The 24,945-nt window shown below is 41.4% G+C and overlaps 1 protein-coding gene across 1 annotated transcript; it reads left to right on the top strand.

Annotated features, from left to right (window-relative positions):
• Positions 1-4,189: 4,189 nt before the first annotated feature.
• Positions 4,190-24,399, top strand: LOC101549722 (mas-related G-protein coupled receptor member X4-like). The gene is given in 4 exon segments (XM_012932560.2): positions 4,190-4,382; positions 22,971-23,145; positions 23,360-24,326; positions 24,328-24,399. Coding segments are annotated over 4 exon segments (1,407 nt in total).
• The last annotated feature ends 546 nt before the right edge of the window (positions 24,400-24,945 follow it).

Here is a 24,945-nt window from a genome sequence, read left to right as displayed (position 1 = left end):
GTTCCCCTCCTGGTCCACTACTCCCACACCTGCCCCTCGTACCCTATTTAGCACAAAGCTACTCCCATCCGTGTTCCATACCAATTTGCTGTTGGGAAGGGCTGAGTCCAGCAAGTCTGGTCAAACCTGGGTGATCTCTGCCATAACTTTCCTGCAGTCTTCCAGATGGGCTTTCAGGTCTAGTGTTGGTAGTAATGTGGCCAGAGTCAGTAATGTTGCCTCAGTGAAGGTATCCAACAAGAGTCCCTGGTAGTGAGTCAACCTGGCTTTGGTCATCCACTTTCCTGGTGTTTGTCTCAGGACACCCTCTATTACATGGGGTGTCACCATTTTTAGGTGTTGCCCAAGAGTCACCTTGTCCACATCCCTTACCATCAGAACAACTGCACTATGATCCACAGGCTATGTGGCCAGCCTGCTGCAACCAGGTCTAGTCTTTGGACAGATAGGCCACCCGGATGCTTCCAGGGTCCCAAGCACTGCATCAGCACCTCCATAGCTATTCCCTTCTTCTCATCTATGAAGAGGTTAAAGGGATTTTTTGTTGTTTTTGGGTTTTGGGTTTTTTTTTTTTTGCTTTTTGGGTCACACCCAGCAACGCACAGGGGTTACTCCTGGCTCTTCACTTAGAAATTACTCCTGGCAGTGCTCAGGGAACCATATGGGATGCTGGAAATCGAACCCGGGTTGGTCGTGTGCAAGGCAAATGCCCTACCTGCTGTGCTATTGCTCCAGCCCCAAGGCTGTAGGGTTTTAAGCGGTTGGGCAGTACTAGGGCTGGGGCCCTTAGGAGAGCGGTCTTGAGCTTTTCAAATTCTGTCTGCTTGTCTGGGCTCCAGTCTCGGGGATTTCTGTCTCTGGTGGCCTCGTATCTCAGCATATCCTATGATCCACAATCGGTAGTACCCAGCTGTCCCCAGGAACTCACAGACTTCCCAAGCTGAGGTGGGAAATGGGAGCCTGAGAATAGTCTCTTTCATGGCTTTTGTTAACCACTGGGTTCCTTCTTTCAGCTGATAGCCCAAGTAGGTAGTAGCCTGCTTGCAGATTTGGGCCTTCTTTGCGCTGGCCCAATAGCCTAGCTTCCCTAATTCCTGAAGGAGGTCTTCAGTGACTTTCCGACATGCAGGTTCAGAGGGGGCTGCCAAAAATAAGTCACCTACACACTGTAGTAATGTAATACTACTATGATTCTTACAAAATGAGTCCAAATCCTGGTGTAAGGCCACACTGAACAGGGTAGGGGAGTTTTTTAAGCCCTGAGAAAGTCTAGTGCAAGTCAGCTGTCCAGGAGTCCCTGTGTTTTCATCGTGTCACTCAAAGGAGTTGTCTTGGCTACCGGGTGCCAGGGCTACACTGAAGAGTGTATCTGTCAATTCTAGGGTAATATACCAAACATGCGAAGGCAGCAAATGGCTTAACAGGGTGTAAGGATTGGGCACTGTAGCATGGATGTCCTCTACTCTCTTATTTACCTCCCTTTGATCCTGTACTGGTTTGTAATCCTTCCCTCCCAGCTTCCTGATGGGGAGAAGTGGGATGTTCCAAGCAGAGTGGCAGGGTCTCAGTATCCTTTCTTTCATAAGCTGATGGATGTGGGAGGTGATACCCCTCCAGGCTTCAGAAGACACAGGACTGACCCAAGTAGGCTATACTGAAACCTTAAGTTCCACCACAATTGGGACTATCAACCAGCCAGTCCAATCCCAGCTATCTCTTCCCAAGCCTTGGGGTATGTCTGAATCCAGTATGTCATCTCTGGACTCCACCCATCTGAGGGCAACAGCATTTGTTCAGAAAACAGGCGATGTTCATCTGCCAGGGACAGGGTTAATACACGGAGAGGCTATCCTTGACCATGTGTCACTCGAATGCCGTCCAGCTTGAAATATATTCAAGCCCTCACTTTGGACAACAGATCTCATCACAAAAGGGAAACTGGGCACTCAAGAATCACCCGATGCCGGCTCAGGTCTACCTGACATTTACTGGTCCATTGATATGTCTTGGACCCTGTTGCCCCTTGGACCAAATTTATCCTTTGGGACATTGGCTCAGTGTGTTTGTTTAAGACAAACTGTTGGGCCCTCTTGTCTACAATCATCCTTACTGTCTTCCCCTCCATATATATAGTTACCCAAGACTTGGGGAGGGGGTCTGAGCCCCATTCTCCCTAATCACTATCCCCTTCAGCCAGCAGAACTGGAGTCTCGCTTCCAGGTCTGCCTTCCTGCCCTCTCTGTTCCTGACACTTTGGGCATTCCCTTTCCCAATGCCCAGATTCCTTACAATAGGCACATTGCTCCCTATAGAGCCAAGAGCAGGACCCTGGTCCCTGGGGTTGGCTGGAGCTGACCACCCTAGGTCCCTGGCCAGACCCTTGGACTCCCACTAGAAAAATCTTAAACATTTCCTTCTGCTACAACCTATTCTGCTGCCTTTTGTGTTCTCTGTCTTCTTTCCTGAACCTCTCCTGCACTTTCCTATCTTCCTTCCTAAGTCAGTCTTCCCTTTCCACTGGAGTCTCATGGGTATTAAAAACCCTCTCTGTCACTTTCCTCAGATGCAGGACAGACAATTCTCCCAACCCTTTCTGTTTATACAACTTCTTTCTGATTTCTGGGGCTGCCTGGTTAATAACGGACATGATAATGGTGGGCTCATTTTCTTCTACTAAAGGATCCAAGCATGTATACCATCTATAAGTATCAGAGAGGTGTTGGAGATACGCGACCAGGTTTTCACTATTCCCTTGTACCACAGCTTTTAACTAGGCTAAATTTGTGGGGCAGTGTGTCACTGCATGGAGACCTGCCATAAGAGTCTGGCGGTAAACTCGGAGACGCTCCCCACCTCCCACATTCTCAAAGTGCCAATTTGCCGATCCAGAGCAAATGACTGATAAATCAAGTTCGGTAAAGTTTCTGGCCTCCTGTCATCCCCAAGAACATTCTTCCTGGCTTCAGAGAGAATTCGTTCACACTTTTGCTGGTGAATAAAGGGTTAAGGAGCTGTTGACAGTCATCCCAGGTGTGGCTGTGGGTGTGCAGGATGGACCCAACAAGTCCGTGAGAACCCTAGAATCCTTGAAGAAGGCATGATTTTTGAGCCTCTCTGTTATATAGGTCACTACTCAAGAAGGGCCAGTACTGGAACGCCTAGATCGGGAGGATAGGAGCCCCTCCAAGGTAGAAAGAGAGCCTCCTCTGGGATCCCTTCCCAATGCCGGCGTGGTCTAAGTCCCTGCTCCGGCCCAATGTTAGTGGCAGAGACTGCTGACAGCAAGGCCATAGAGTGGGGAGGTTTTGGGAGTCCTGTCACTTCGGGCTGAAGGGGCGGGGCAGCTGCATAGAGTGGGGGATTTCCCTCAAGATCTAAGTCTATCAGGGACCAGGGACGAATAGACATCCCAACCTTCCTGCATGAAGATGGGTTTCTTAGGAAGATGGGGGAGGGGCTGAAACTATGGCAGCTTGTTGCAGACACTCTGGCCAGCCCCAGTTATGGCCAAAAATTTGGTGGTGGGGGGGGGGGGGTTCCCTCTGGTTTTTAATGAACAAATGGCTTCAACCAGGAGGGAGGATTTTCTAACAGAGCCTGCCACATCAGAATATAAGGATATTGGTCCAGGTGGCCATTTATGCTGGGTCTGTTAATATTATCCTGGACCCTTTTGATCATCTCCAAAGAGATGGTGCCCTGGGGAGTCCAGCTGAATTCAAAGGTCAGCCACTCTGCAGAAAAGGGTGTCAAACTTAATTTTTTTCAGTTTCAAACCATAATTACTGGCCTTGGTGCGCACTTCAGAAAAATGACTCAGAAAGACGAATTTTGGGGTCACCTGAGCCTGGCCCATATTGATCAAGAGAAAGGGACAGAGAAGACAGAAGACAACAATACACACTATACTGCACTCCAACAGATTCGCACGGGGTCTCTCCACACATACCAGCTGGTCAGACACACTGTTCTTACAGGCCTAACACTCTTCACCTCATTCACACCCAGATCAGGATCCTTACCAGAAACAGTCCAAAGAGCACCCACTGGGGATGGCGTTCTGACTCCTGACCATCGGGGACTCTCCCACGACCTCCAGTAGTGGAACCGTCAGGGTCACCAGCCCCTTCCTTCTCCATCTGGATGAGAATACTCGACCAGATCCAGACAGAGACCTCCCAGTCCCCAGATGGAGGTGGCCAATGCACCTTTCTGCAGTACTTGCCCTAATAGTTTAAACCTCGTTATTGGGGTCATCTGTTCTCGAGAAGGGATTCTTATCCTGGTGAACCCCCGAGTGATAGGGTCCGAAGTCGACCACCCCTCAAAGACAGAAAACAGAGCTGATAGCACAAATTACACAGTGGGGTTTATTGTTCAAGGTAGCTGGGGTCCAAGTATCCGCCCGGTACTGCAGGTTTCGACAAGTTTCAGAGCAGTAAATTCAGCAAGTTCTCTTACTTTCATTTTAGCAAGTGTGCATTACTCAGCAATTTTCTACTATCTATACAGTACATATTTTTTGGCCTGCATCATTTAGCCCACATCCTGGCAGTTGCATTCCAGAGATATAACCTCATTCCAGGGGCCTAATGTTTGATGGACATCTGGTTTTTCTGCTGTAACAGTTTTGTAACCCTCCACCCTTGTTTATCAGAAATGAGCTAGTTCCTTGTTCCTGAAAGAGGCCTAAGCTACCCAAAGGTCACGCAGTGGTTGCGACCTATCATGGCGGTTCTTCTCTAAAATTTACTTTCCCTGCATAGAATCATTAGCTTTTCATTTAACAACAACAACAAAAAAAACACTCCTGACAATTATTTTACTATTTCCTTGAAATTGTCATTATCACTCTAACAGTGGATCCATGCAACAGTAGAGAAAACCACAGTTTCAGAACTAAGGGGACCTAGGCTGGAATGCAGGAAACTACAGCATCGGTATTCTGACCCCATCTCCCTCTCCTTTCACATGCCTCAGGAGAGGCTCATCAGCTCTTCCCATTCTGTCTTTACATACATGCTTAGATTTTCAGCATGTGTCTATGTTCACCTGTTGGATATTAACCCTAAGTGTTTTAGGCTTCATCAGTGAATTACCCCTTTTCCTCCTCTCATAGAAGTTTGTCATGCCCTTGTTAGCGTCCCTAATTTAGATAAAGTTTATCTTTAACCTTTCCTATGTGGTGGATAAAACTCTAAGTGCTCTTTCCTTTGTATTTTACCTCTCATTGTAGCAGTTCTCCAAGTCAGTCTTGATTACTTGTAAGCCAAAACTTTCTGGTAATTTCGAACTTTGTATTTGTACTGCTTTGTATTTCAAGAGATGTGTATTTGTACCGATTCTCCATTTCTCCTATAGCCATTTTATATTTTACTATAGAGCAATGTTCTTTGGTTAAACACAGAGAGGCCATTAATGCTATGCTCCTAATATTTGGGAGTTGATTGACTGAACTAGATCTATTCCTTGGCATAATTTCTTGGTCATAATTATTTGACTTGGGCTTCAGTTGCTGCTGTTCCTAACACCCCACATGGGAGTAGCAAAGGTACACTGGCATTGAAATGGGACATTCTAGAAAGCATAAATGCATGATCTTGATGCACACTATTATGACTTAAGAGACAGGACCCCCAAGTGGAAGGACAAACTGAACTAGTGTAAAGACTTATTCTGGGATTTACGGTAAAAGCCGTGCTTGCTCTCAGCCCAAAGCACCAAGTGTTAAAACTCTTGCTTGCTCTCAACCCAGAGAACTAAATATTGGGATCTTTGCCTCTTACTGTGTTATTCAAACAACTGCATGTATTGATAACTTATACAACTAGAGGGAAAAGATATAAGTAATGTAGATGTTTACAGGCAACAACAAACAAGGGGAGGGGAAAATACCTCAAAATAGCTCTAAGACAAATTAGAGACCTAGGGGATGAATCCAAGAGGAACAAGGTAAGAATCATCAAAATACCAGAAGGACGGGGAGGCAACCCCAATTAAAAAGCCACAGCTAAAGACATCATTCATCATTGCAAGAAGTTCCCAGAGCTAGAAAAAGCAGACATTCAGATCCAAGGAGCCTGAAAGGTTCCAGGTAAAAGAGACCCTAATAAAAAGACTCCAAGAAATATCATAATCAAAATGACAGATACCACACATGGATAGGGACACAATACTGCAAGGAGCAAGGTCAAAAAAGAAATCACAGACTAAGGAGCAGCCCTTAGATTTACAGCAGATTTATCAGAGGAAACCTTCGAAGTCTGAAGACAGTGGTGGGATATAGTGAAAAAACTCAATGAAATGAATGCCTCACCGGGAATACTTTATCCGGCTAAACTAAACTCTCACTCAAACTCAAAGGAACGATACTATATATCATGGATAAACAACAGCTCAGGAACTTAATACACTCAAACTAAACTTAAAAGAAGGACTAAATGGGCTACTGTAAAAAAAAACCCTAAAAGCACAACAAACCTCTATGAAAAGATGACACAAAACCCCATGGCAATAATCTCTCTCAATGTCAATGGTCTAAATGCACCTATCAAGAGACACAAAGTGGAAAAATGGATTAAGAAACTGAACCCAACATTCTGCTGCATACAAGAAACACATCTGAACAGTCAGAGCAAACACAGAATCAAAGTAAAAGAATGTAAAACAATCCTTCAAGCAAACAACTCCCTCGAAAAAGCCGGGGTGGCTATGCTAGTACCCGACAATATAGATTTCAGGTAGAAAAAGATTAGAATGGACAACAAAGGCTATTTAAAAAAAATTTTAATAAGTGAATCACCATGAGGATACAGTAACAGATTTACACATTTTCGTACTTGTGTTTCCCTCATACAATGTTAGAGCACCCCCTTTCTCCACCAGTGTCCATTCTCCAACACCAGTGAACCCAGTATCTCTTCCACCCCCCAATCCCATCCCACCCTCTCCTCCCACCTCCGTGGCAGGACATTCCCTTTTGTTCTCTCTCTCCTTTTGGGTGTTGTGGTCTGTAATAGGGGTATTGAGTGGCCATCGTGTTCAATATATAGTCTACTTTCAGCATGCATCTCCCCTCCTGAGCAGGTCCTCCAACCACAGTTTACTTGATATTCCCTTCTCTGTCTAACCTGCCTTTTTCAGAGCGGCAGACTGATGGAACAGGGTTGAATATCCTGACACAGCACCCCAAATATATGATCATCTAATCTTTGATAAGGGAGCAAGAAATGTGAAGTGGAGCAAGGAAAGCATGTTTAACAAATTGTGCTGGCAAAACTGGACAGCTACATGCAAAAAAATGGGCTTAGATCTCCATCTATACCATGTACAAAAGTCAGATAAAAATGGATTCAAAATCTCAACATCAGACCAGAATCCCTAAGGTACATTGAAGACAAGGTCGGCAAAACCCTCCACGACATTGTAGCCAACGGTATCTTCAAAGCTGACACGCCACTGGTCAAGCAAGTGAAAACAGAGATAAATAAATGGGACTACCTTAAACTAAGAAGCTTCTGTACCTCAAAAGATACCGTAACCAAAGTACAAAGACAGCCTACAGAATGGGAAAGGATATTTACCCAATACCCATCCAATAAGGGGTTGATATCAAGGATATACAAGGCTCATGTTGAACTCCACAAGAAGAAAACTGCAGACCTGATCAAAAAATGGGGTGATGAAATAAACAGAAACTTCCCAAAAAAGAAATCCGAATGGCTGAGAGGCACATGAGAAAATGCTCGACATCACTAATCATCAGGGAGATGCAGATCAAAACAACAATGAGATATCATCTCACACCACAGAGACTGGCCCACATCCAAAAAAACAAAAGCAACCGATGTTGGCGCGGATGTGGGGAGAAAGGGACTCTTCACTGCTGGTGGGAATGCCGACTTGTTCAGCCCTTCTGGAAAACAATATGGACAATTCTCAAAAAATTAGAAATTGAGCTCCCATTTGACCCAGAAATACCACTCCTGGGAATATATCCCTGAAAGGCATAAAGGTATAGTAGAAATGATATCTGCATTTCTATGTTCATTGCAGCACTGTTTACAATAGCCACAAACTAGAAAAAACCGGAGTGCCCAAAAACAGATGACTGGTTAAAGAAACTTTGGTACATCAACATAATGGAATACTATGTAGCTGTTAGAAAAGATGAAGTGATGAAATTTGCATATAAGTGGATCAACATGGAAAGTATCATGTTGAGTGAAATGAGTCAGAAAGAAAGAGACAGACTGCCTTATCACCTCTGGATAGATGAACAAGATTAAAGCTCAGCATGGAAATACTGGCTTTGAAGGAAGAAATAGAAGAGAGAGAGCTAATATATCTATACGGGGTATTATATCCCCCCAAAAAGAATACACATTCTTTTCCAGTGCACACTAAACATTTTCCAAAATAGATAATGTGTTGTGTCACAAAACATACCTCAATAGAATCAGGAAGATAGAAACTATATCAAGTACCTTTTCAGACCACAAAGTAGCCTGCTTGGGATGGGAGATGTGTGCTGAAAGTAGACTATAGACCAAACATATGACCACTTCATACCTGTATTGCAAACCACAGCAACCAAAAGGAGAGAGAGAGTAAAATGGAATGCTCCTGCCACATAGGCGGGGAGGGGGGTCGTGGTGTTGGTGGGAGGGACACTGTAAAATTGATAGTGGAGAATGGGTACTGGTGGAGGGATGGATACTTGATCATTGTATGACTGAAACTTACGCACGAAAGTCTGTAAGTCTTTAACTGTACCTCATGTGATTCATTTTTTAAAAAAATTCTATTCTTGAAGCAGCAAGCAAGTAGATAGGATAGAGCCCCTGTGGCAATGAGTTCTTGGGAAGTAAAAAAAACCACTGGTTCTAAAGTTGCTAAAAACCCAAGCTCGTTGACACAGGAACTAAGGCCTGATAACACCTTTATCTGGCACCAAAACAGACCCATGGAAGATCCCACCTCTCTTAGAGAAGCTCCAAAAGGAACAGAGCTCCAGTAAGAACAAAGGTAGGGAAAAGAATATCAAAGATGATCATTAGCTGCTCTCACCTTTACACCCATGACAGCAATACTAGCAACAGACTCTTTCCTAGGTGGGAAGCCCCATGAGGGACAGGTTGGGAAAAACCCTATAAAAGCCATTTTGAACACGGGAAACATGTGCATATGCTGCCTGAGTCCACGTGCTGTCTGTGCCCATGTGTTGCTGCCTTTCACGTGTACTGCCTGAGCACATGTGTCTTCCAATGCCCCCATCTCCCTTCCCCACTCTTGAGATGTACAGTTTCATGCTTTTATAACTAATGCTGGGATTCGTACTGTAGCTTCCTCCCCACTCCTCTCTTGCTCCCTCCAGGAAAGGAAAATCAGTCCGAGACCTTTCCCAGGCCCAGACAATTTGGGTCCCTGCCTTTCCCTCATAGAAATGAATTTCAGCAGAAAACTGCAATGAAGCATAACATTTTATTTGGAAATTTTGAGGAAGGTGAGGGAGAGAGGGAGGGAGATGGTGGAGGGGGGGAAGAGAGAGATGAAGAGAGAGAGATTAGGAAACAAACTTTTAGAATTTGACATTTTCCCCAGTTTTTGTGGGGCTTTATTTGGCTTTTTTAGGTCACACCCAGCAATGCCCAAGGGTTGTTCTTGGCTTTTCACTCAGGAATCACTTCTGGCAGTGCTCAGGGGGGGTATATGGAATGCTGGGGATCAAATTCAGTTGGCCACATGCAAGGAAAAAACCCTCCCCACTGTACTATCCCTATAGCTCATATTTTTAATGAAATAATGTCATTTACAACAGTGTTCATATCTGTGTAACAAGATAACATGTGAGGTATCCACCAATATTTTAAAGGGATATACATTGTTTTTTATTTTTTCTTTCTTATTTTTCTGTCTTCTCTCTATATAATTCCATTACACATATGCTCTATACCTTCACTAATGAAAGAGGAAGCCTCCGTTTCTCCTTGCCAGCAGTTACAAGCAGCCCTATTTTTGAACTCTCTCTTCGACATTTTTAAACACACCTGCAAATTGTTGGACTCTTTCTGAGAAAGAGAAGTAAACAATTCCCAAATATAGATTTTGACCCAAACTTTAGGTTCATCAAAACTAAGAAACAGCAGATAACCCAAAGTCCCATGACTGAATAATTCAGGAGACCCAACTAGCCAGATCATGCTACATATAATCTTTGCCTTCTCTGTAACATCCTTGTCACTTGACCAGTAACACAAAAATATAGTTTTCCTAAAAAACCACCACAAGCAAGCCAGACTTAACTTAGTCCTATACTAAGTTCCTCCCCAGTTAGGGAATTTCTCTTCTACTTCCCAGTATATTTTTAATTTTTCTGCCTCTGAGATCTGAGTCTGAGATCTTTCTTACATAGTATTTTCATTCTGGGACAGGATGAATCCAGAGACCTGCCTTCACTGCTCCTGTGGCACTACTCATTCACATTTTCTTGAACGATGTTTTATTTTTTTGTTCAGTTTTTAACTGAAAATTCTGCTCTTCAATTTATTTTTTTATTTGAGAAAATTTATATCATGCCATTAAAATGAATGACAGTTTTAAAGAACATGCTAGCTTTTGGAAAATAGATTTTCTCATTCACTGTGAAATGTGTTGGCTCTATACAGGTGGCAAGTAAAAGCAGAAGAGAACGATTTATTTTGCAATAGATTTACAAGTATGCATAAGAAACCCCAACTTCATCTATGACCATTGCCTCGTTCAAGCACTTTGCCTTTCATAGGTAGAAAAACCAAAACCTTTTACACCTCCAGATGTAGTCATATTCTCTCTTTCAGACTTTGGTCACATAGGAACCCAATAAACCACTGTGTCAACTCCATTAATATTAAGTTAGTGTGAGATGTTAGCCCTATACAGAGGCAGTGTCTGTGTCCTTTTGTCAGTATTGAAATACAGAAGATGGACCTCCACCCTTGTATTCCTTAAGAGTTCAAGAGGGTGAAATATCTAGGAAGGAAAATGTTGAACTCAGAGAATTAGGGAGCCCCTGATAATGCATAGTGGGAAGAACATTGTTTGAACTTCAATCAACCCCAAAGGCTTGAAAGATCCATTATCTGGAGGCAGAAAACTTTTGTGTTAGGGAATTGCAGGCCCAGAGCTTGGGAGGAGAGGCCCAGGAATGCCCGAAGCTGCAATAAGAACTCAGGAACAGGCCTCCAAAGATCAAAGCTTTTCCCCAGTAAAAGACATTCAGGACAAAGGTAGTTATGAACTACCATTTAAAACCTTGCCCCAAACATCTCCCTGGGCATTTATTTTTCTTATATGTTTATAAGAACATATATTTGTATTCTTTTGTGGACAAGCCTGTGTCCTTCTCTTATTAATATACTTCTTTCTATTCCTCATTAATGTCACTTCAGAAAAAAATATTTTCAGCCAGAGAAATGATACAGCATGTAAAGAGCATGACTTACATCTGGCTGATTCAGTTTCTATCTCCAGCCCCACATGTGGTCCCCTGAGGCTACCGGGAGTGATTCCTGAGCAAAGAGCCTAGAGCAAAGTGTAAGCAGCCACATAGAAGAAAATTAAATATTTTAGTTCTCTACATTCCCTGTCTGAATTTACATGTTTTTCCTTACATGATCTATCATCCATTGCTTATTATTCAACTTTTCTTTTAAATATTAATGCATTGATCACATTTCTTGTTATTTCAAATAAGATAATTCTTAATTTTCTTTTTTTTTTTTAATTTATTTATTTTTAATTAGAGAATCACCGTGAGGGTACAGTTACAGATTTATACACTTTTGTGCTTATACTTCCCTCATACAAAGTTTGGAACCCATCCCTTCACCAGTGCCCGATAATTCTTAATTTTCTACCAGACCATAAGTCTAACATATTTTTATGAGGAAAAGTTAATTCTCTTGTTTAAACTGATGAATAAAAATAGAAATATACATTAGCCATTCAAATGTTAACCAAAGGAAAATAATTTAGATGAGAAGCTAAAAGGACTTATTGTTTCTTGGAACAGGATCAAAAAATCTCCTACACAGGATTGGATACTTTATTGTGAAACAAACAAAAGTGTATGACTCATCACCATGAAACAAACAAAAAATATAGAGACAAGACACATAAAATCTTTAACGTTAGAAAAGGAAAGTGTGGGATGTGGTGCTGCCAACAGATCAACCTGCATCTGCAGGGCGAGTGCATCAGCAGCCTGATGGTGCCTTCAGGCTTTCTGGTACCCCAAAATTGTCGTTGTGCTTTTTGGCCAGACCCCAACAACTTGGGGCCAAGCTTACAAGAAATTAAATAGCCAAAAGTACGTATGTGGGAGCCACACCCACAAACTACCTCTGGCTCAGCTATACAAGCTCATTTATTGGCCTTATTTCAAGACCCATAAATAAATCTTGAAAGAGATCAAAAGTCTCAGTTAATCTCGGACTCTCAATGGCTGAAGAGTTGGGGGTAAATTTGAGGGGGGGGTGTTGGCCTGGGGCCTGCCCAGCAGAGTCCCTGGCAGCCACTTGCTTCCAAAATAAAATCAGTACCATACCTCCAGCCTGACTCTACAATCTCAGGATGGACCTCACCAAGATATAATCTGCTGAAAATTCAGGTATAAGGGTTTTGTGACTGAAATCTCCAGACTTTCTTGGGGTCTGGATGGGCTACCTTCCCCCATGTTCCTTCTCTACTGGAAGCTTCAGCAGTCACATTTACACCCCAAAGTGCCCACTATATTGAAAAGCTACTGCAGTCTTACTGTTTCAATAGAAATACTGAATGCCCTGAACAACACCATGACCTCTTAGCAACTGTATTGCAAACCATAATGCCCAAAAGGAAAAGGAGAGAGAGAGTGAGAAGAAAAGTATCTCCTAAGAGGGAGGCTAGAGGTGTGGGGGTAAGGTATTGGGGGATGGTGGTAGGGAAACAGGAAACTTTGGTGGTAGAAGATGTACACTGGTGGAGGAATGGGTGCTGGATCATTGTATAACTGAAACCCAATTATGAACCACTTTGTAATAAATGGTCTGTCTCACGGATATTCAATTACAAAATTTTTGCACAATTCAACCAGCTTAATCAATGGCTGAATAAATAGTAGTACTCCTAATAAAAAAGAAGAAAAGGAGAGTGCACTTTACTCTTTCTCGTGGAGCAGGCAACAACATTCAGTGGTAATCAGAAATTGCTCCTAGACCTGAACCCAGGGCTCACTCCTGACAGAGTTGGGGGACTCTATGAGGGTCTGTCTTTAAAGCCAGGTTTCAATACAAGTCAAACACCCTACCACTGTAGTTGATTTGAATGCTATACTTAAATAAGTAAGCACCAATTAACATTGCTTGGTATGTGAGCCCAACAATCACATACAGGGAAGTACACCGTATTGCGTGGAGATGTCTAGATTGAGAGATATATGTTTCATCAGGTCATCTATTGAGAGACATCTCCAGAGTGGTCAAGACTTTATATTATCACTTATCATTATCTCACTGGGAGGAAGTCACAGGACCTATTTAGAAACTTGACAAGCTTTCCATCTGCCCCAGATTCCATTCCTCCAGGGAACAGGCTTTGCTTTTCAGGGCAGAGGAGTATACTGAACCACCCCCAGTCTCTGAAGTTTCTTCATTCTGACACAATTCAACTTGTCATTTCTAAGGAAGGATGGAGGAAAGGTATGTTTTATCAACTTTATTTCCAAAGTCACATTTGTGCTTAGGATGGTTGGCTGACTTTACTGTGAAGATCTGAGTAGAAAAATAAGACTGTATTTGCTTTTACTGTAGCTTCTTCCAAATCTACCCTCTACCCCATTCAAATTTGCTGTCGTGGAAAGAAATATGATATTTCACTGACTTGGATTGCAAGATATCCTACATTTAAGTATTACTTGCCAGAAGTGTTGTGAATAAACTTGTCCTCTGTTTAACTCTTGGAAAATTTATTTTCTTACTTACACAGAGAGAGAGAGAGAGAGAACCTCATATAGAATGGCTTAAGAACAATGTAGTCATGGAAAATTTTATCAAAAGGGGAAGTTAGGTAGATTTGCATTGAATGGTAGTCACAACTTGTTAATAAAGGTAATAGCAAAGAGCATTGGGCTCACTATACTTGAAAGATAAAAGCAACACAAGTTAGCGAAACTCAGAAAGGTTTAGGTCTGTATTTCTTGGTGTAGTTGGGGGCGGGGCATAATTATGAGTGTAGGAATGCACAACAGAGAGAAGCTATGACCTCAGTTAGATCACCACAGTTTCTGTCAACTCACAACCTCAGAAGGTGAGGTTGTCATCTCACTCTTGTCAGTTTCTCCATTTTCCGGAATTCATCAGGGTCAGAAGTAATGAGTGTTCACCAATGAGGCACAAAGATTTCTCTCCCTGGAAGGACAGTAGTTTTCAGGTATACCTATATCAAATGGGATTTGATGATAAGAACAGAAGATTATATACTTTTAATTGAGTTTGGATCATATCTGATCATTTTCAAGTCTTATTCCTGGTGCTTTGCTCAGCTAACACTCTTCGTGGGACTCAGAACCATGTTTGCTGCCAGGTATTGAGCATGGGTCCTGTGCTATCAATTTGGCTTAGAAGATTATATATTCTTTAGCATGCTCACATATATTTTTTTTACATTTTTATTGTAAAAATGCATTTTCATTTATATAATTTCTATGTTTCCTTTTAAAAATTTTTTAAATTTAAACACTATTGTTTACAAAGTTGTTCATAATACAGTTGTTACAGGCTCTTAATGCTCAAACCTCAGTTCCACTATGAGAGTGACCTTCCCTCTCAGTGACTTTTCCAACTGCCCACTGCCCCCAAAACTGCCCCCTTGGCAAGCACACAATAATTTATTTCATGTTGCTTGTTACAACTAAATGAGTAACGAAATACTCAAACATGCTACAGTAAAAGAAAACTGGTGAAAATTGTTCTCTCTACACAGGAAGTTAAGTTCTTGTCTGACATTTAACTAAGTTGTTTGTTGCTAGCGGAGGCCTTCTGTATTATTGTTTGTTGAGTTTACTTTGACTTCTATGTTCCGTTCCCAACAAATTTAGTGTGCTCTCACTACAATGTCAGTACTGAGGAATTTGAAGGTATCACGCTGCCATATCTGGCTGTGTGATGCAGAACTTCGGAATCTCTAGAACTGGACCATGAGTTGATCAGGTAGTAAGCCTGGGCGTGGCCTCCAGGCTTCTAGAAGTATGGGCAGGAGGGAGTAGATCACCACCCCCACTCAGAGAAGATTACAGAGTTCTAACCTGAAAGCTGGTGTGTACCTGGAATTTTCATGCTTTGGTGTCTCTACAGAGATTATTCATGATGAAGTGGAACTGGGCTCTTGGTGTAGCAGCTGTGGGTTCTGGGTGTGGCTGCTGGGCTCAGGAGGACTCGGATGCAACTTGGCCCCCTCCTGATGCCCCCGAGTTTTCAGACAGAAGACTAGTATATCTATTAATTTTAACAGCTTGGTTTACATCTCCTCAGAGATTTACTCGTGAATCTGGAAAGCAGTGAAAGTGAGATATTTAGATAATTTCTTTGAAAATACTTGAGTACATATTATAAAATATTAGCAATATAATTTATGGCAGAACCAAGAGACACTTTGTGGTCAATTCAGTCCTCTCAGCTCTGGAGAAATGAAAACTCTTTGAACTGGGAGGTCTCCTACTATGTAAATCTTCCCCTTTAGGGGGAAATGATTATCTGGAAAGCGCTCATCCTTAGATTATTTTTTCTCAAGAGATTTCTAATAACACCTAGTTTTTTCCTAGTTTACTTCTTTATGCTGTGTCCCACAACATGTATCATTTGATTCTTCTCTCCACATTTTTTCTCCTTCAAAACTTTCTTTCTTATCTTTATCTTCTTTAATTGTTTTATCTAACAAAAGCAAAAGCCCAAACTGTGATATTCTTCCTGGGATATTGATGAATATTTCTGACTTCTTTCTCTCTCTCTCTCATATTCAGATATATTTCATTCTGACATGTAAGTGGGTCTACAGTTTCCGTAAGGGAAAACATTCTGACACAATCTAATCAAGAAACAACATAGTGAGCCCATGGCCTGGGACCCCGGAGAGCCCAGGCCCGTCCATCTCGCGCCTCTCAGTCTCCATGCAGCTGGCCTGCCTGACCCCTCCCATCTTATCAGGTTGCAAGGAGCGTGTCCACACGTAAGGGGGCGTGGCCTCAAAGGGGGGCGTGGCCTCCTTCTGGAGCCGCAGCCGGTTACACAGCCGAAGATATTTTTCCCACTCAATGCATTGTGCTCTGGCCATAATCGATAGAATCTATCCCTCTGAAGAATACCCTGGTATTCTTAGTCACTATATGTTAATAGTCAACTGATCTAGCCTATCCTAATTTCACAAAAACTGTTAATGAACTCATCGAGCCGCACGTAGAGCCCTTTGTAAAAAGATCATAGCCCCACGGTTTCTCTTGAGACCCCTCTCAAGCTAAGGAGAGCGCCTAATAGTAAAACCCATATCAACATGAGAAAACAGCGAAAATCCCCACCACCAGCAGAAATGGAAGGGAGGATCTCTGCAACTCCAGCAATGACTCCCCAGAAATATAGTCTCCTCTCTGATAAAGAATTCAGAGAGGAAATCGTGAAGATGGTTGAAGAACTCAAAGCAACTACTGAGCGAACATCCAATAAATTAAGGGAGGATATGGATGCAGCATTGGAACAATCCACCAAGATAATCCAAAAAGAAGTGAGAGCAGAAATTTCAAAGCTACGAACAGAAGTGACATAATTAAAAGAAGCGGTAGATGAAATAAAAAAAAACTCAGTAGGAGCCCGTAGCAGTAGAATGACTGCTGCCGAAGAAAGAATCAGTGATCTTGAAGAAGAGCTGCAGAAAGCATATAGGCAACAATAAATAATGGCAAAAGACCTCAAAATTGCTCTAGAGTGAATTAGAGTCCTAGGGGATGACCTCAAAAGAAACAACATAAGAATCATTGGAGTACCAGAACCACAGTGGACCAATCTTAATGAAAAAAACACAATTAAAGACATCATTGCTAAGAAATTCCCAGCGCTAGAAAATATGGACATCCAGATCCAAGTAGTCCGAAGGGTACCAGCTAAAAGGGACCCAAATAAAAAATCCCCAAGGCATATCATAGTCAGAATGATGGATGCTATGGATAGAGACACAATTCTGCAAGCAGCAAGATCAAAGAAGGAGATCATATACAAAGGAGCACCCCTTAGATTCACAGCAGACCTATCAGAAGAAACCTTCCAAGCCCGAAGACAATGGTGGGATATACTGAAAAAACTCAATGAAATGAATGCCTCACCAAGAATACTCTACCCGGCTAAACTCTCAGTTAAACTTGAAGGAACCATACACAATTTCACGGAGAAACAACAGCTCAGGAACTTCATAGACTCAAGACCAAATTGAAAAGAAGGACTCAAAGGGCTACTATAAGACAAGGAAAAAAACCTATAAGAACAACAAACCCTACAGAAAAATGGCACAAAATCCCATGACAATAATTTCTCTTAATGTTAACAGTCTAAATGCACCAATCAAGAGGCACAGAGTGGCAAAATGGATTCGGAAACTAAACCCAACTTTCTGCTGCCTACAAAAAACACATTTGAATAGTCAGAACAAACACAGACTCAAAATCAAAGGATGGAAAACAATCCTGCAAGCAAAGAGCTCCCTCAAAAAAGCGGGGGTGGCCATACTAGTATAGTACAACATAGATTTCAGACTGAAAAAGATTAGAAGGGACAGCGAAGGTCATTTCCTATTCATGAAAGGATATTTACAATAGGAAGAAATCACACTATTAAACATATACGCACCCAATGAACGACCAGCTAAATACTTAAAAGAACTCCTAACAGAATTTAAGGAGGACATAACTAGCAACACGATAGTAATAGGGGACTTCCACACTGCTTTATCACCTCTGGATAGATCGACAAGAACAACACTCAGCAAGGAAACAATGGCTCTGAAGGAAGAAATGGAATATTCAGGGCAAATAGACCTATACAGGGCTATATACCCCAAAAAGAAAGAATACACATTCTTTTCCAGCGCACATGGATCATTTTCCAAAATAGACTATGTTCTGGCTCACAAATTATACCTTAAAAGAATTGGGAAGATAGAAATTGTATCAACTATCTTCTCAGACCATGATGCACTGAAGATGGAAATTAATCACGCACAGACATGGAGAATCAAATCAAACACTTGGAAATTAAACAACTCACTATTGAACAATGAGTGGGTCACGAGGGAATCAAGGAAGAAATCAAAAAATACCTTAAAACAAATGAGAATGAAGACACAAGCTACCAGAACCTATGGGACGCAGCTAAAGGTGTATTAAGGGGAAAATTTATAGCTCTGAAGCTTTCCTCAGAAAGTAAGAAAGAGCCTATATAGATAGCTTGACTTCGCAGCTCAAGATCTTGGAAGAGGACCAGCAAAAGGAACCCAAACCAGATCGAAGGAAAGAAATAATAAAACTTAGAGCAGAAATTAACAATATGGAAACCTGAAAAAGAATCCGTAAGATCAATGAGACAAAGAGCTGGTTCTTCGAGAAAATAAATAAGATTGATAAACCCCTAGCAAGACTCACAAAGAAAGAAAGAGAGAGAACCCTAATAAACTGAATCAGAAATGAAAAGGGGGACATCACAACAGAAACCAAGGAGATTCAAAAGATCTTTAGAGACTACTTTGAAAGTCTGTATGCCACAAAACAAGAGAACCTAAAGAAATGGACGAATTCCTTGATTCCTACAATCTCCCAAGACTGAATCAAGAAGATTTGAAATACCTCAATAGGCCCATAAATATCAAGGAAATCGAAACTGTAATCAAAAGTCTCCCCAAAAACAAAAGCCCGGGTCCAGACGGATTCACTGGCGAATTCTTCCAAACATTTAAAGAAGACTTGTTGCCAGTTCTCCTCAATCTTTTCCAGGAAATTGAAAAGACAGGAACCCTTCCGAACAGTTTCTACGAGGCACATATCTCCCTAATACCAAAAACAAACAAAGACACCACTAACAAAGTAAACTATAGACCAATATCCTTGATGAACACCAATGCAAAGATCCTCAACAAAATACTAGCAAATATAATCCAACAACTCATCATAAAGATCATACACCAAGACCAAGTGGGATTCATCCCAGGGATGCAGGGATGGTTTAATATTCGGAAATCAATCAACATAATCCATCATATCAACAAAAGTAAAGATAAAAACCATATGATCATATCAATAGATGCAGAGAAAGCATTTGACAATATCCAAAACCCATTCATGATAAAAACTCTCACCAAAATGGGTTTTGGAGGAACTTTCCTCAAGATAGACAAAGCCATCTACCATGAACCTATGGCAAGCATTATGATCAATGGAGAAAAACTAAGGGCCTTTCTTCTAAGATCGGGGACTAGGCAAGGATGCCCACTCTCACCACTTCTCTTTAATATAGTACTGGAAGTATTAGTAATAGCCATCAGGCAAGAAAAAGATATTAAGTGGATTCAGATCGGAAAGGAAGAAATCAAGCTCTCACTATTCGCAGACGATATGATACTATACCTAGAGAAGCCTAAAAGCTCTAGTAAGAAATTCTAAGAAATAATTGGCCTGTACAGTAAAGTCGCAGGCTATAAAATCAATACCCAAAAATCCATGGCCTTCCTATATGCAAACAATGAGACAGAGGAAAGGGACATGAAAAAAGCTATCCCGTTCACAATCGTGCCCCAGAAAATCAAATACCTTGGAATCAACTTAACTAAAGAAGTAAAGGACCTCTACAAAGAAAACTATAAAACGCTACTCCATGAAATAAAAGAGGACATGAGGAAATGGAAATATATCCCCTGTTCATGGATAGGGAAAATAAACATTGTCAAAATGGCAATACTCCCCAAAGCATACAGATTTAATGCGATCCCTATAAGGATACCCATGACATTTTTCAAAGAAATGGATCAAGCAATCCTGAAATTCATATGGAGCAATAAAAGCCCACGGATAGCTAAAGCAATTCTTGGGAAAAAGACAATGGGAGGTATCACCCTCCCCAACCTTAAACTCTACTACAAAGCGGTAACAATTAAAACAGCATGGTACTGGAACAAAGGTAGAGCCGAAGACCAATGGAACAGGGTGGAATATCCCTACACACAACCTCAAATGTATGATAATCTAATCTTTGATAAGGAAGCAAGAGATGTGAAGTGGAGCAAGGAAAGCCTCTTTAACAAATGGTGCTGGCAAAACTGGACAACCACATGCAAAAGAATGGGCTTAGACCTCGACCTGACACCATGCACAAAAGTCAGATCAAAATGGATTAAAGACCTCAACATCAGACCAAAAACCATAAGGTACATTGAAGACAAGGTCGGCAAAACTCTCCACGATATTGAAGATAAAGGTATCTTGAAAGATGATACAGAACTAAGCAATCTAGTAAAAACAGAGATCAACAAATGGGACTGCATTAAACTAAAAAGCTTCTGCACCGCAAAAGATACAGTGACCAGAATACAAAGACTATCTACAGAATGGGAAAGGATATTTACACAATACCCAACAGATAAGGGATTGATATCAATGGTATATAAAGCACTGGTTGAACTCTACAAGAAGAAAACATCCAACCCCATCAAAAAATGGGGCGAAGAAATGAACAGAAACTTTCCCAAGGAAGAGATACGATTGGCCAAAAGGCACATGAAAAAGTGCTCTACATCACTAATCATCAGGGAGATCCAGATAAAAACAACCATGAGATACCACCTCACACCACAGAGGCTAGCACACATCCAAAAGAACAAAAGCAACCACTGTTGGAGAGGATGTGGGGAGAAAGGGACCCTTCTACACTGCTGGTGGGAATGCCGACTAGTTCAGCCCTTTTGGAAATCAATATGGAAGATTCTCAAAAAACTAGAGGTTGAACTCCCATTTGACCCAGCAATACCACTGCTGGGAATATATCCCAGAGAAGCAAAAAAGTATAGTCGAAATGTCATCTGCACCTATATGTTCATCACATCACTGTTTACAATAGCCAGAATCTGGAAAAAACCTGAGTGCCCTAGAACAGATGACTGGTTGAAGAAACTTTGGTACATCTATACAATGGAATACTATGCAGCTGTTAGAAAAAATGATTTTATGAAGTTTGCATATAAGTGGATCAGCACGGAAAGTATCATGCTAAGTGAAATGAGTCAGAAAGAGAGAGACAGACATAGAAAGATTGCACTCATCTGTGGAATATAGAATAATAGACTAGGAGACTAACACCCAAGAATAGTAGAAATAAGTACCAGGAGGTTGACTCCATGGCTTGGAGTCTGGTCTCTCACTCTAGGCAACTCAGAGAAGGGAACACCAAGTAAAATGTGGTCGGAGGCCATGCGGGGGAAGGGTGATGCGGGCTGAATGTAGACTAGAGACTGAACATAATGGCCACTCAACACCTTTATTGCAAACCACAACGCCTAATCAGAGAGAGAGAACAAAAGGGAATACCCTGCCATAGTGGCAGTGTGGGGTGGGGGTGGAGACGGGCCTGGGGAGGGTGGGAGAGATGCTGGGTTTACTGGTGGTAGAGAATGGGCACTGGTGAAGGGATGGGTTCTCGAACTTTGTATGGGAGAAACATAAGCTCAGTAATGTATAATTCATTTCAATTCTTAATGTAAAAAAAATAGTGCTACAATGAACATGGAAGTGCAACTACCTTCTCTGCGGAGATCTTTTGGGCCCTTGGTATACATAAGTGCATTTAATAAATTATGTTGATGAAAATACAAAAAAAAAGAAACAACATAGTAGTTGTTTTCATGAAACATAGGACCTATCAACCAAGCATTTGGTGCTTCTGTTTTCTTTTTTCTAAGTGAAAATGATGGCAAATATTAATATTTTATTCTTTTCCATTAGTTTTTGCTTGTCTTAAGTGCTCATGTATGGAGTAGAAGGGTTAAATTCCTATATCTAGGAGTGTTTCTTACTCGTCACATCCTCTATAATGTTTCAGTCACCAGATAATACCCCATTACAAAAAAGACCCTCTATGCAGCCTTGCAGTGACCTTCTTACTGTCACCACAGTTGTAACTCTTAGATTAATTTTTTCTCAAGAAGTCCATAGAGATTTTATCTTGAGTAGCTTAAAATCAGTTCAACTAGTCTTACAATCTATTCCCTAATTGGAATATACATGTGCATCTGCAGTTTACTCCCAAACAACTCAGTATAAAAGCACCTCCCCAATATCCCACTTCTTCTGCAGAATTCCTTTTTAAAAAATGCCTATTAAAAACTCAAAACATCATCTTTCTCTATTCCTCCATATAGAACAGAATTCAGTAAATAATGAAGCTACTGATTCAGCCCTACTTCATTGCCAACCTGACCTTTTCCATACTAAAGTGACCAGTAAAATAAAATTTTAGTTCTCATCATAAGCTTTTCGTGAGCGAACTATAGTCTCTAAGATTTAGAGCCCAGAGGCCAGAAATAATTATTACAAAAGAGAAAAGAATACCCTCAAAGAAGTAAGAGAAAGCTTTTCACAGTACTTCTTTTCTTATTCTATTATGTATGTTTAATATGGCGACTAATCCATTTGATGTGTATTTTACATTCGATCTAACTTTACCTTGCTTTGAAACTTCTCCCTCACTAATCTTTATCCATTTGTTGAATAACTTCTTATAACTACACAATGTGTCCCTCACAAATGATTGGTATTTGGAACATACTAAAGTCCATGAAAAGAGATCTTGATGTTTTCAGAGGACTGACATGGGGGGACTGAAAGACCAGACATAACAGGGTCTTATTCCTTCATTTGTCTGGGGATACAGAGTTGGTGACCTGGAGAGGAGACCTCAGGTCAGAACAGAGACCTGTTGGGCTCAAGAGTCCTGCTGCTGTCCCTCACAGCCTGCCTGGAGTGTCTCCTCTGACACTGTGCAATGTAGCATGGCCTAGGAAGTGGGGAAATCAGGAACTTGGAATATTTCCTATCTGTGAAGAGTTGTAACTCAGAAAGAAAATCCAGGATTTAATCAGATTAGATTGAATCCAAGTAGAAGACTCCAAAGTTGTGTGGACTCCTTAAACTATTTTTCAATCTCTTTGGGTTCCAGCTATAATATAGAATGTCACGTCCTGGGATGTAACACGGGCAACAATATATTTGTGAGAACCAATGATGATAATAAAAACTCTTCTGTATGTTTTATGTTCCCAGGAACACCACTGGAGAATATCTGAGGCTGGATACAGCTGTGACAGCCTGGCTGTCAGTAAGCACACCACAGGATAAACCTGACCAGATGGACATTCGACAAATAATCCAGAAGGCTCTCTTGATCACAAGGATTCTGGAATGTATCATTTCCCTGGTGGGGCTGGCAGGAAATGCTGTGGTGCTCTGGCTCCTGGGCTTCCGCATGCAGAGGAATGCTTTCTCCGTCTACATCCTCAACTTGGCAGGAGCCGATTTTGCTTTTCTCTTCATCTTCATGACTGCATGCATTAGATCATTCTTTCCAGGACTACAGTTTAAATTCTCCTACAAGATTAAATTTTTGCGCAACATTTTTAGCTTTCCCTATATTGTAGGCCTGAGCATTATTACTGCCATTAGCACTGAGCGCTGCCTGTCTGTCCTAAAGCCCATCTGGTTCTATAGCCACCGCCCAAAATACTTATCTGCTGTTGTGTGTGCCCTGCTTTGGGCCCTGTCCTTGCTCCTAAGCACCCTGAGAATCACATTCTGTGACTACCCGAGTGGAATGTATGATGAATATTTGTGTGAGCTAACTGATCTAAGCATTGCCATATGGCTGGTTCTCTGCTCTGTGCTTCTATTAGTATCCAGCCTGGTGCTGCTGACCAGATTGCTGTGTGGCTCCCGGAAGCTGAAGCTGACCAGGCTGTATGTGACCATCAGTCTCACAGTGCTGGTCTTCCTCCTCTGTGGCCTACCTTGGGGTATCGGCTTATTCCTCAAACCCTCAAGAATAATTTGGAATGGTATACATGGCTTTAGATATAGTCTAGCAACACAGGTACTCTCCTGTGTCAACAGCTGTGCCAATCCCATCATTTACTTTTTTGTTGGCTTTTATAGGAAGCAGGAAAGACAGCAAAGAAGGCACCTCAAAATAATACTGCAGAGGGCTTTGCAGGACAATCCTGAGGATAATGGAATTTGAAGGTCGCCCTCAGGAGACTCTGGAAATGTCAGGAAGAAACAATGATTCCTATCCCAGAGTCATGCTGTAGTTATAATTTTCAGAAATTTTATCATTGCATTTCAGGTATCTATGTTTTGTCTTTTTTAAGTTGAACCCTATTTCATAGTATTACTAAACCACTGTTTATTTTCATGTATCCAATATAAGTAAATAGTAATTTTTCTAGCATTTAAAAATACTAAGATCTGTAATAGAAAAATCTGTTATAGAAAAATCTATTAACAAGGAAAAATCTGTTATTAACAAGAAAAAATCTGCTATTAACATTCATTTTCAAGTTTTTCACGACCATTTTGATTTTTTATGGATAAATAATCAGAAGGGACATATCTAGATAATAGAAAAGAAGTTGCATGTTGAACTCTACAAGTAATTGCCAATGACTTTCCTGAAGCAGTAGTTTTATATCTGTTTGCTATGTCTACTTTGTTGTGTTAAAGATCTAGAGTTGCTGTTTCTGAATAAGATACTTTTGCCCTAGCCTCATTTCTTATAAATTTAAGTGGTCAAGATAACAAACAAACAAACAGAACAGCAAAGAAGACTCCATCAAACTCAAAATTTCCTGCACAGT

This window comes from Sorex araneus, chromosome 6 (genome assembly GCF_027595985.1).
Source record: "Sorex araneus isolate mSorAra2 chromosome 6, mSorAra2.pri, whole genome shotgun sequence".
NCBI classification, from domain to species: Eukaryota; Metazoa; Chordata; class Mammalia; order Eulipotyphla; family Soricidae; genus Sorex; species Sorex araneus.
The sequence above is the reverse complement of the archived record's forward strand: the minus strand, read 5'-3'. Positions and strand labels throughout refer to the sequence as shown.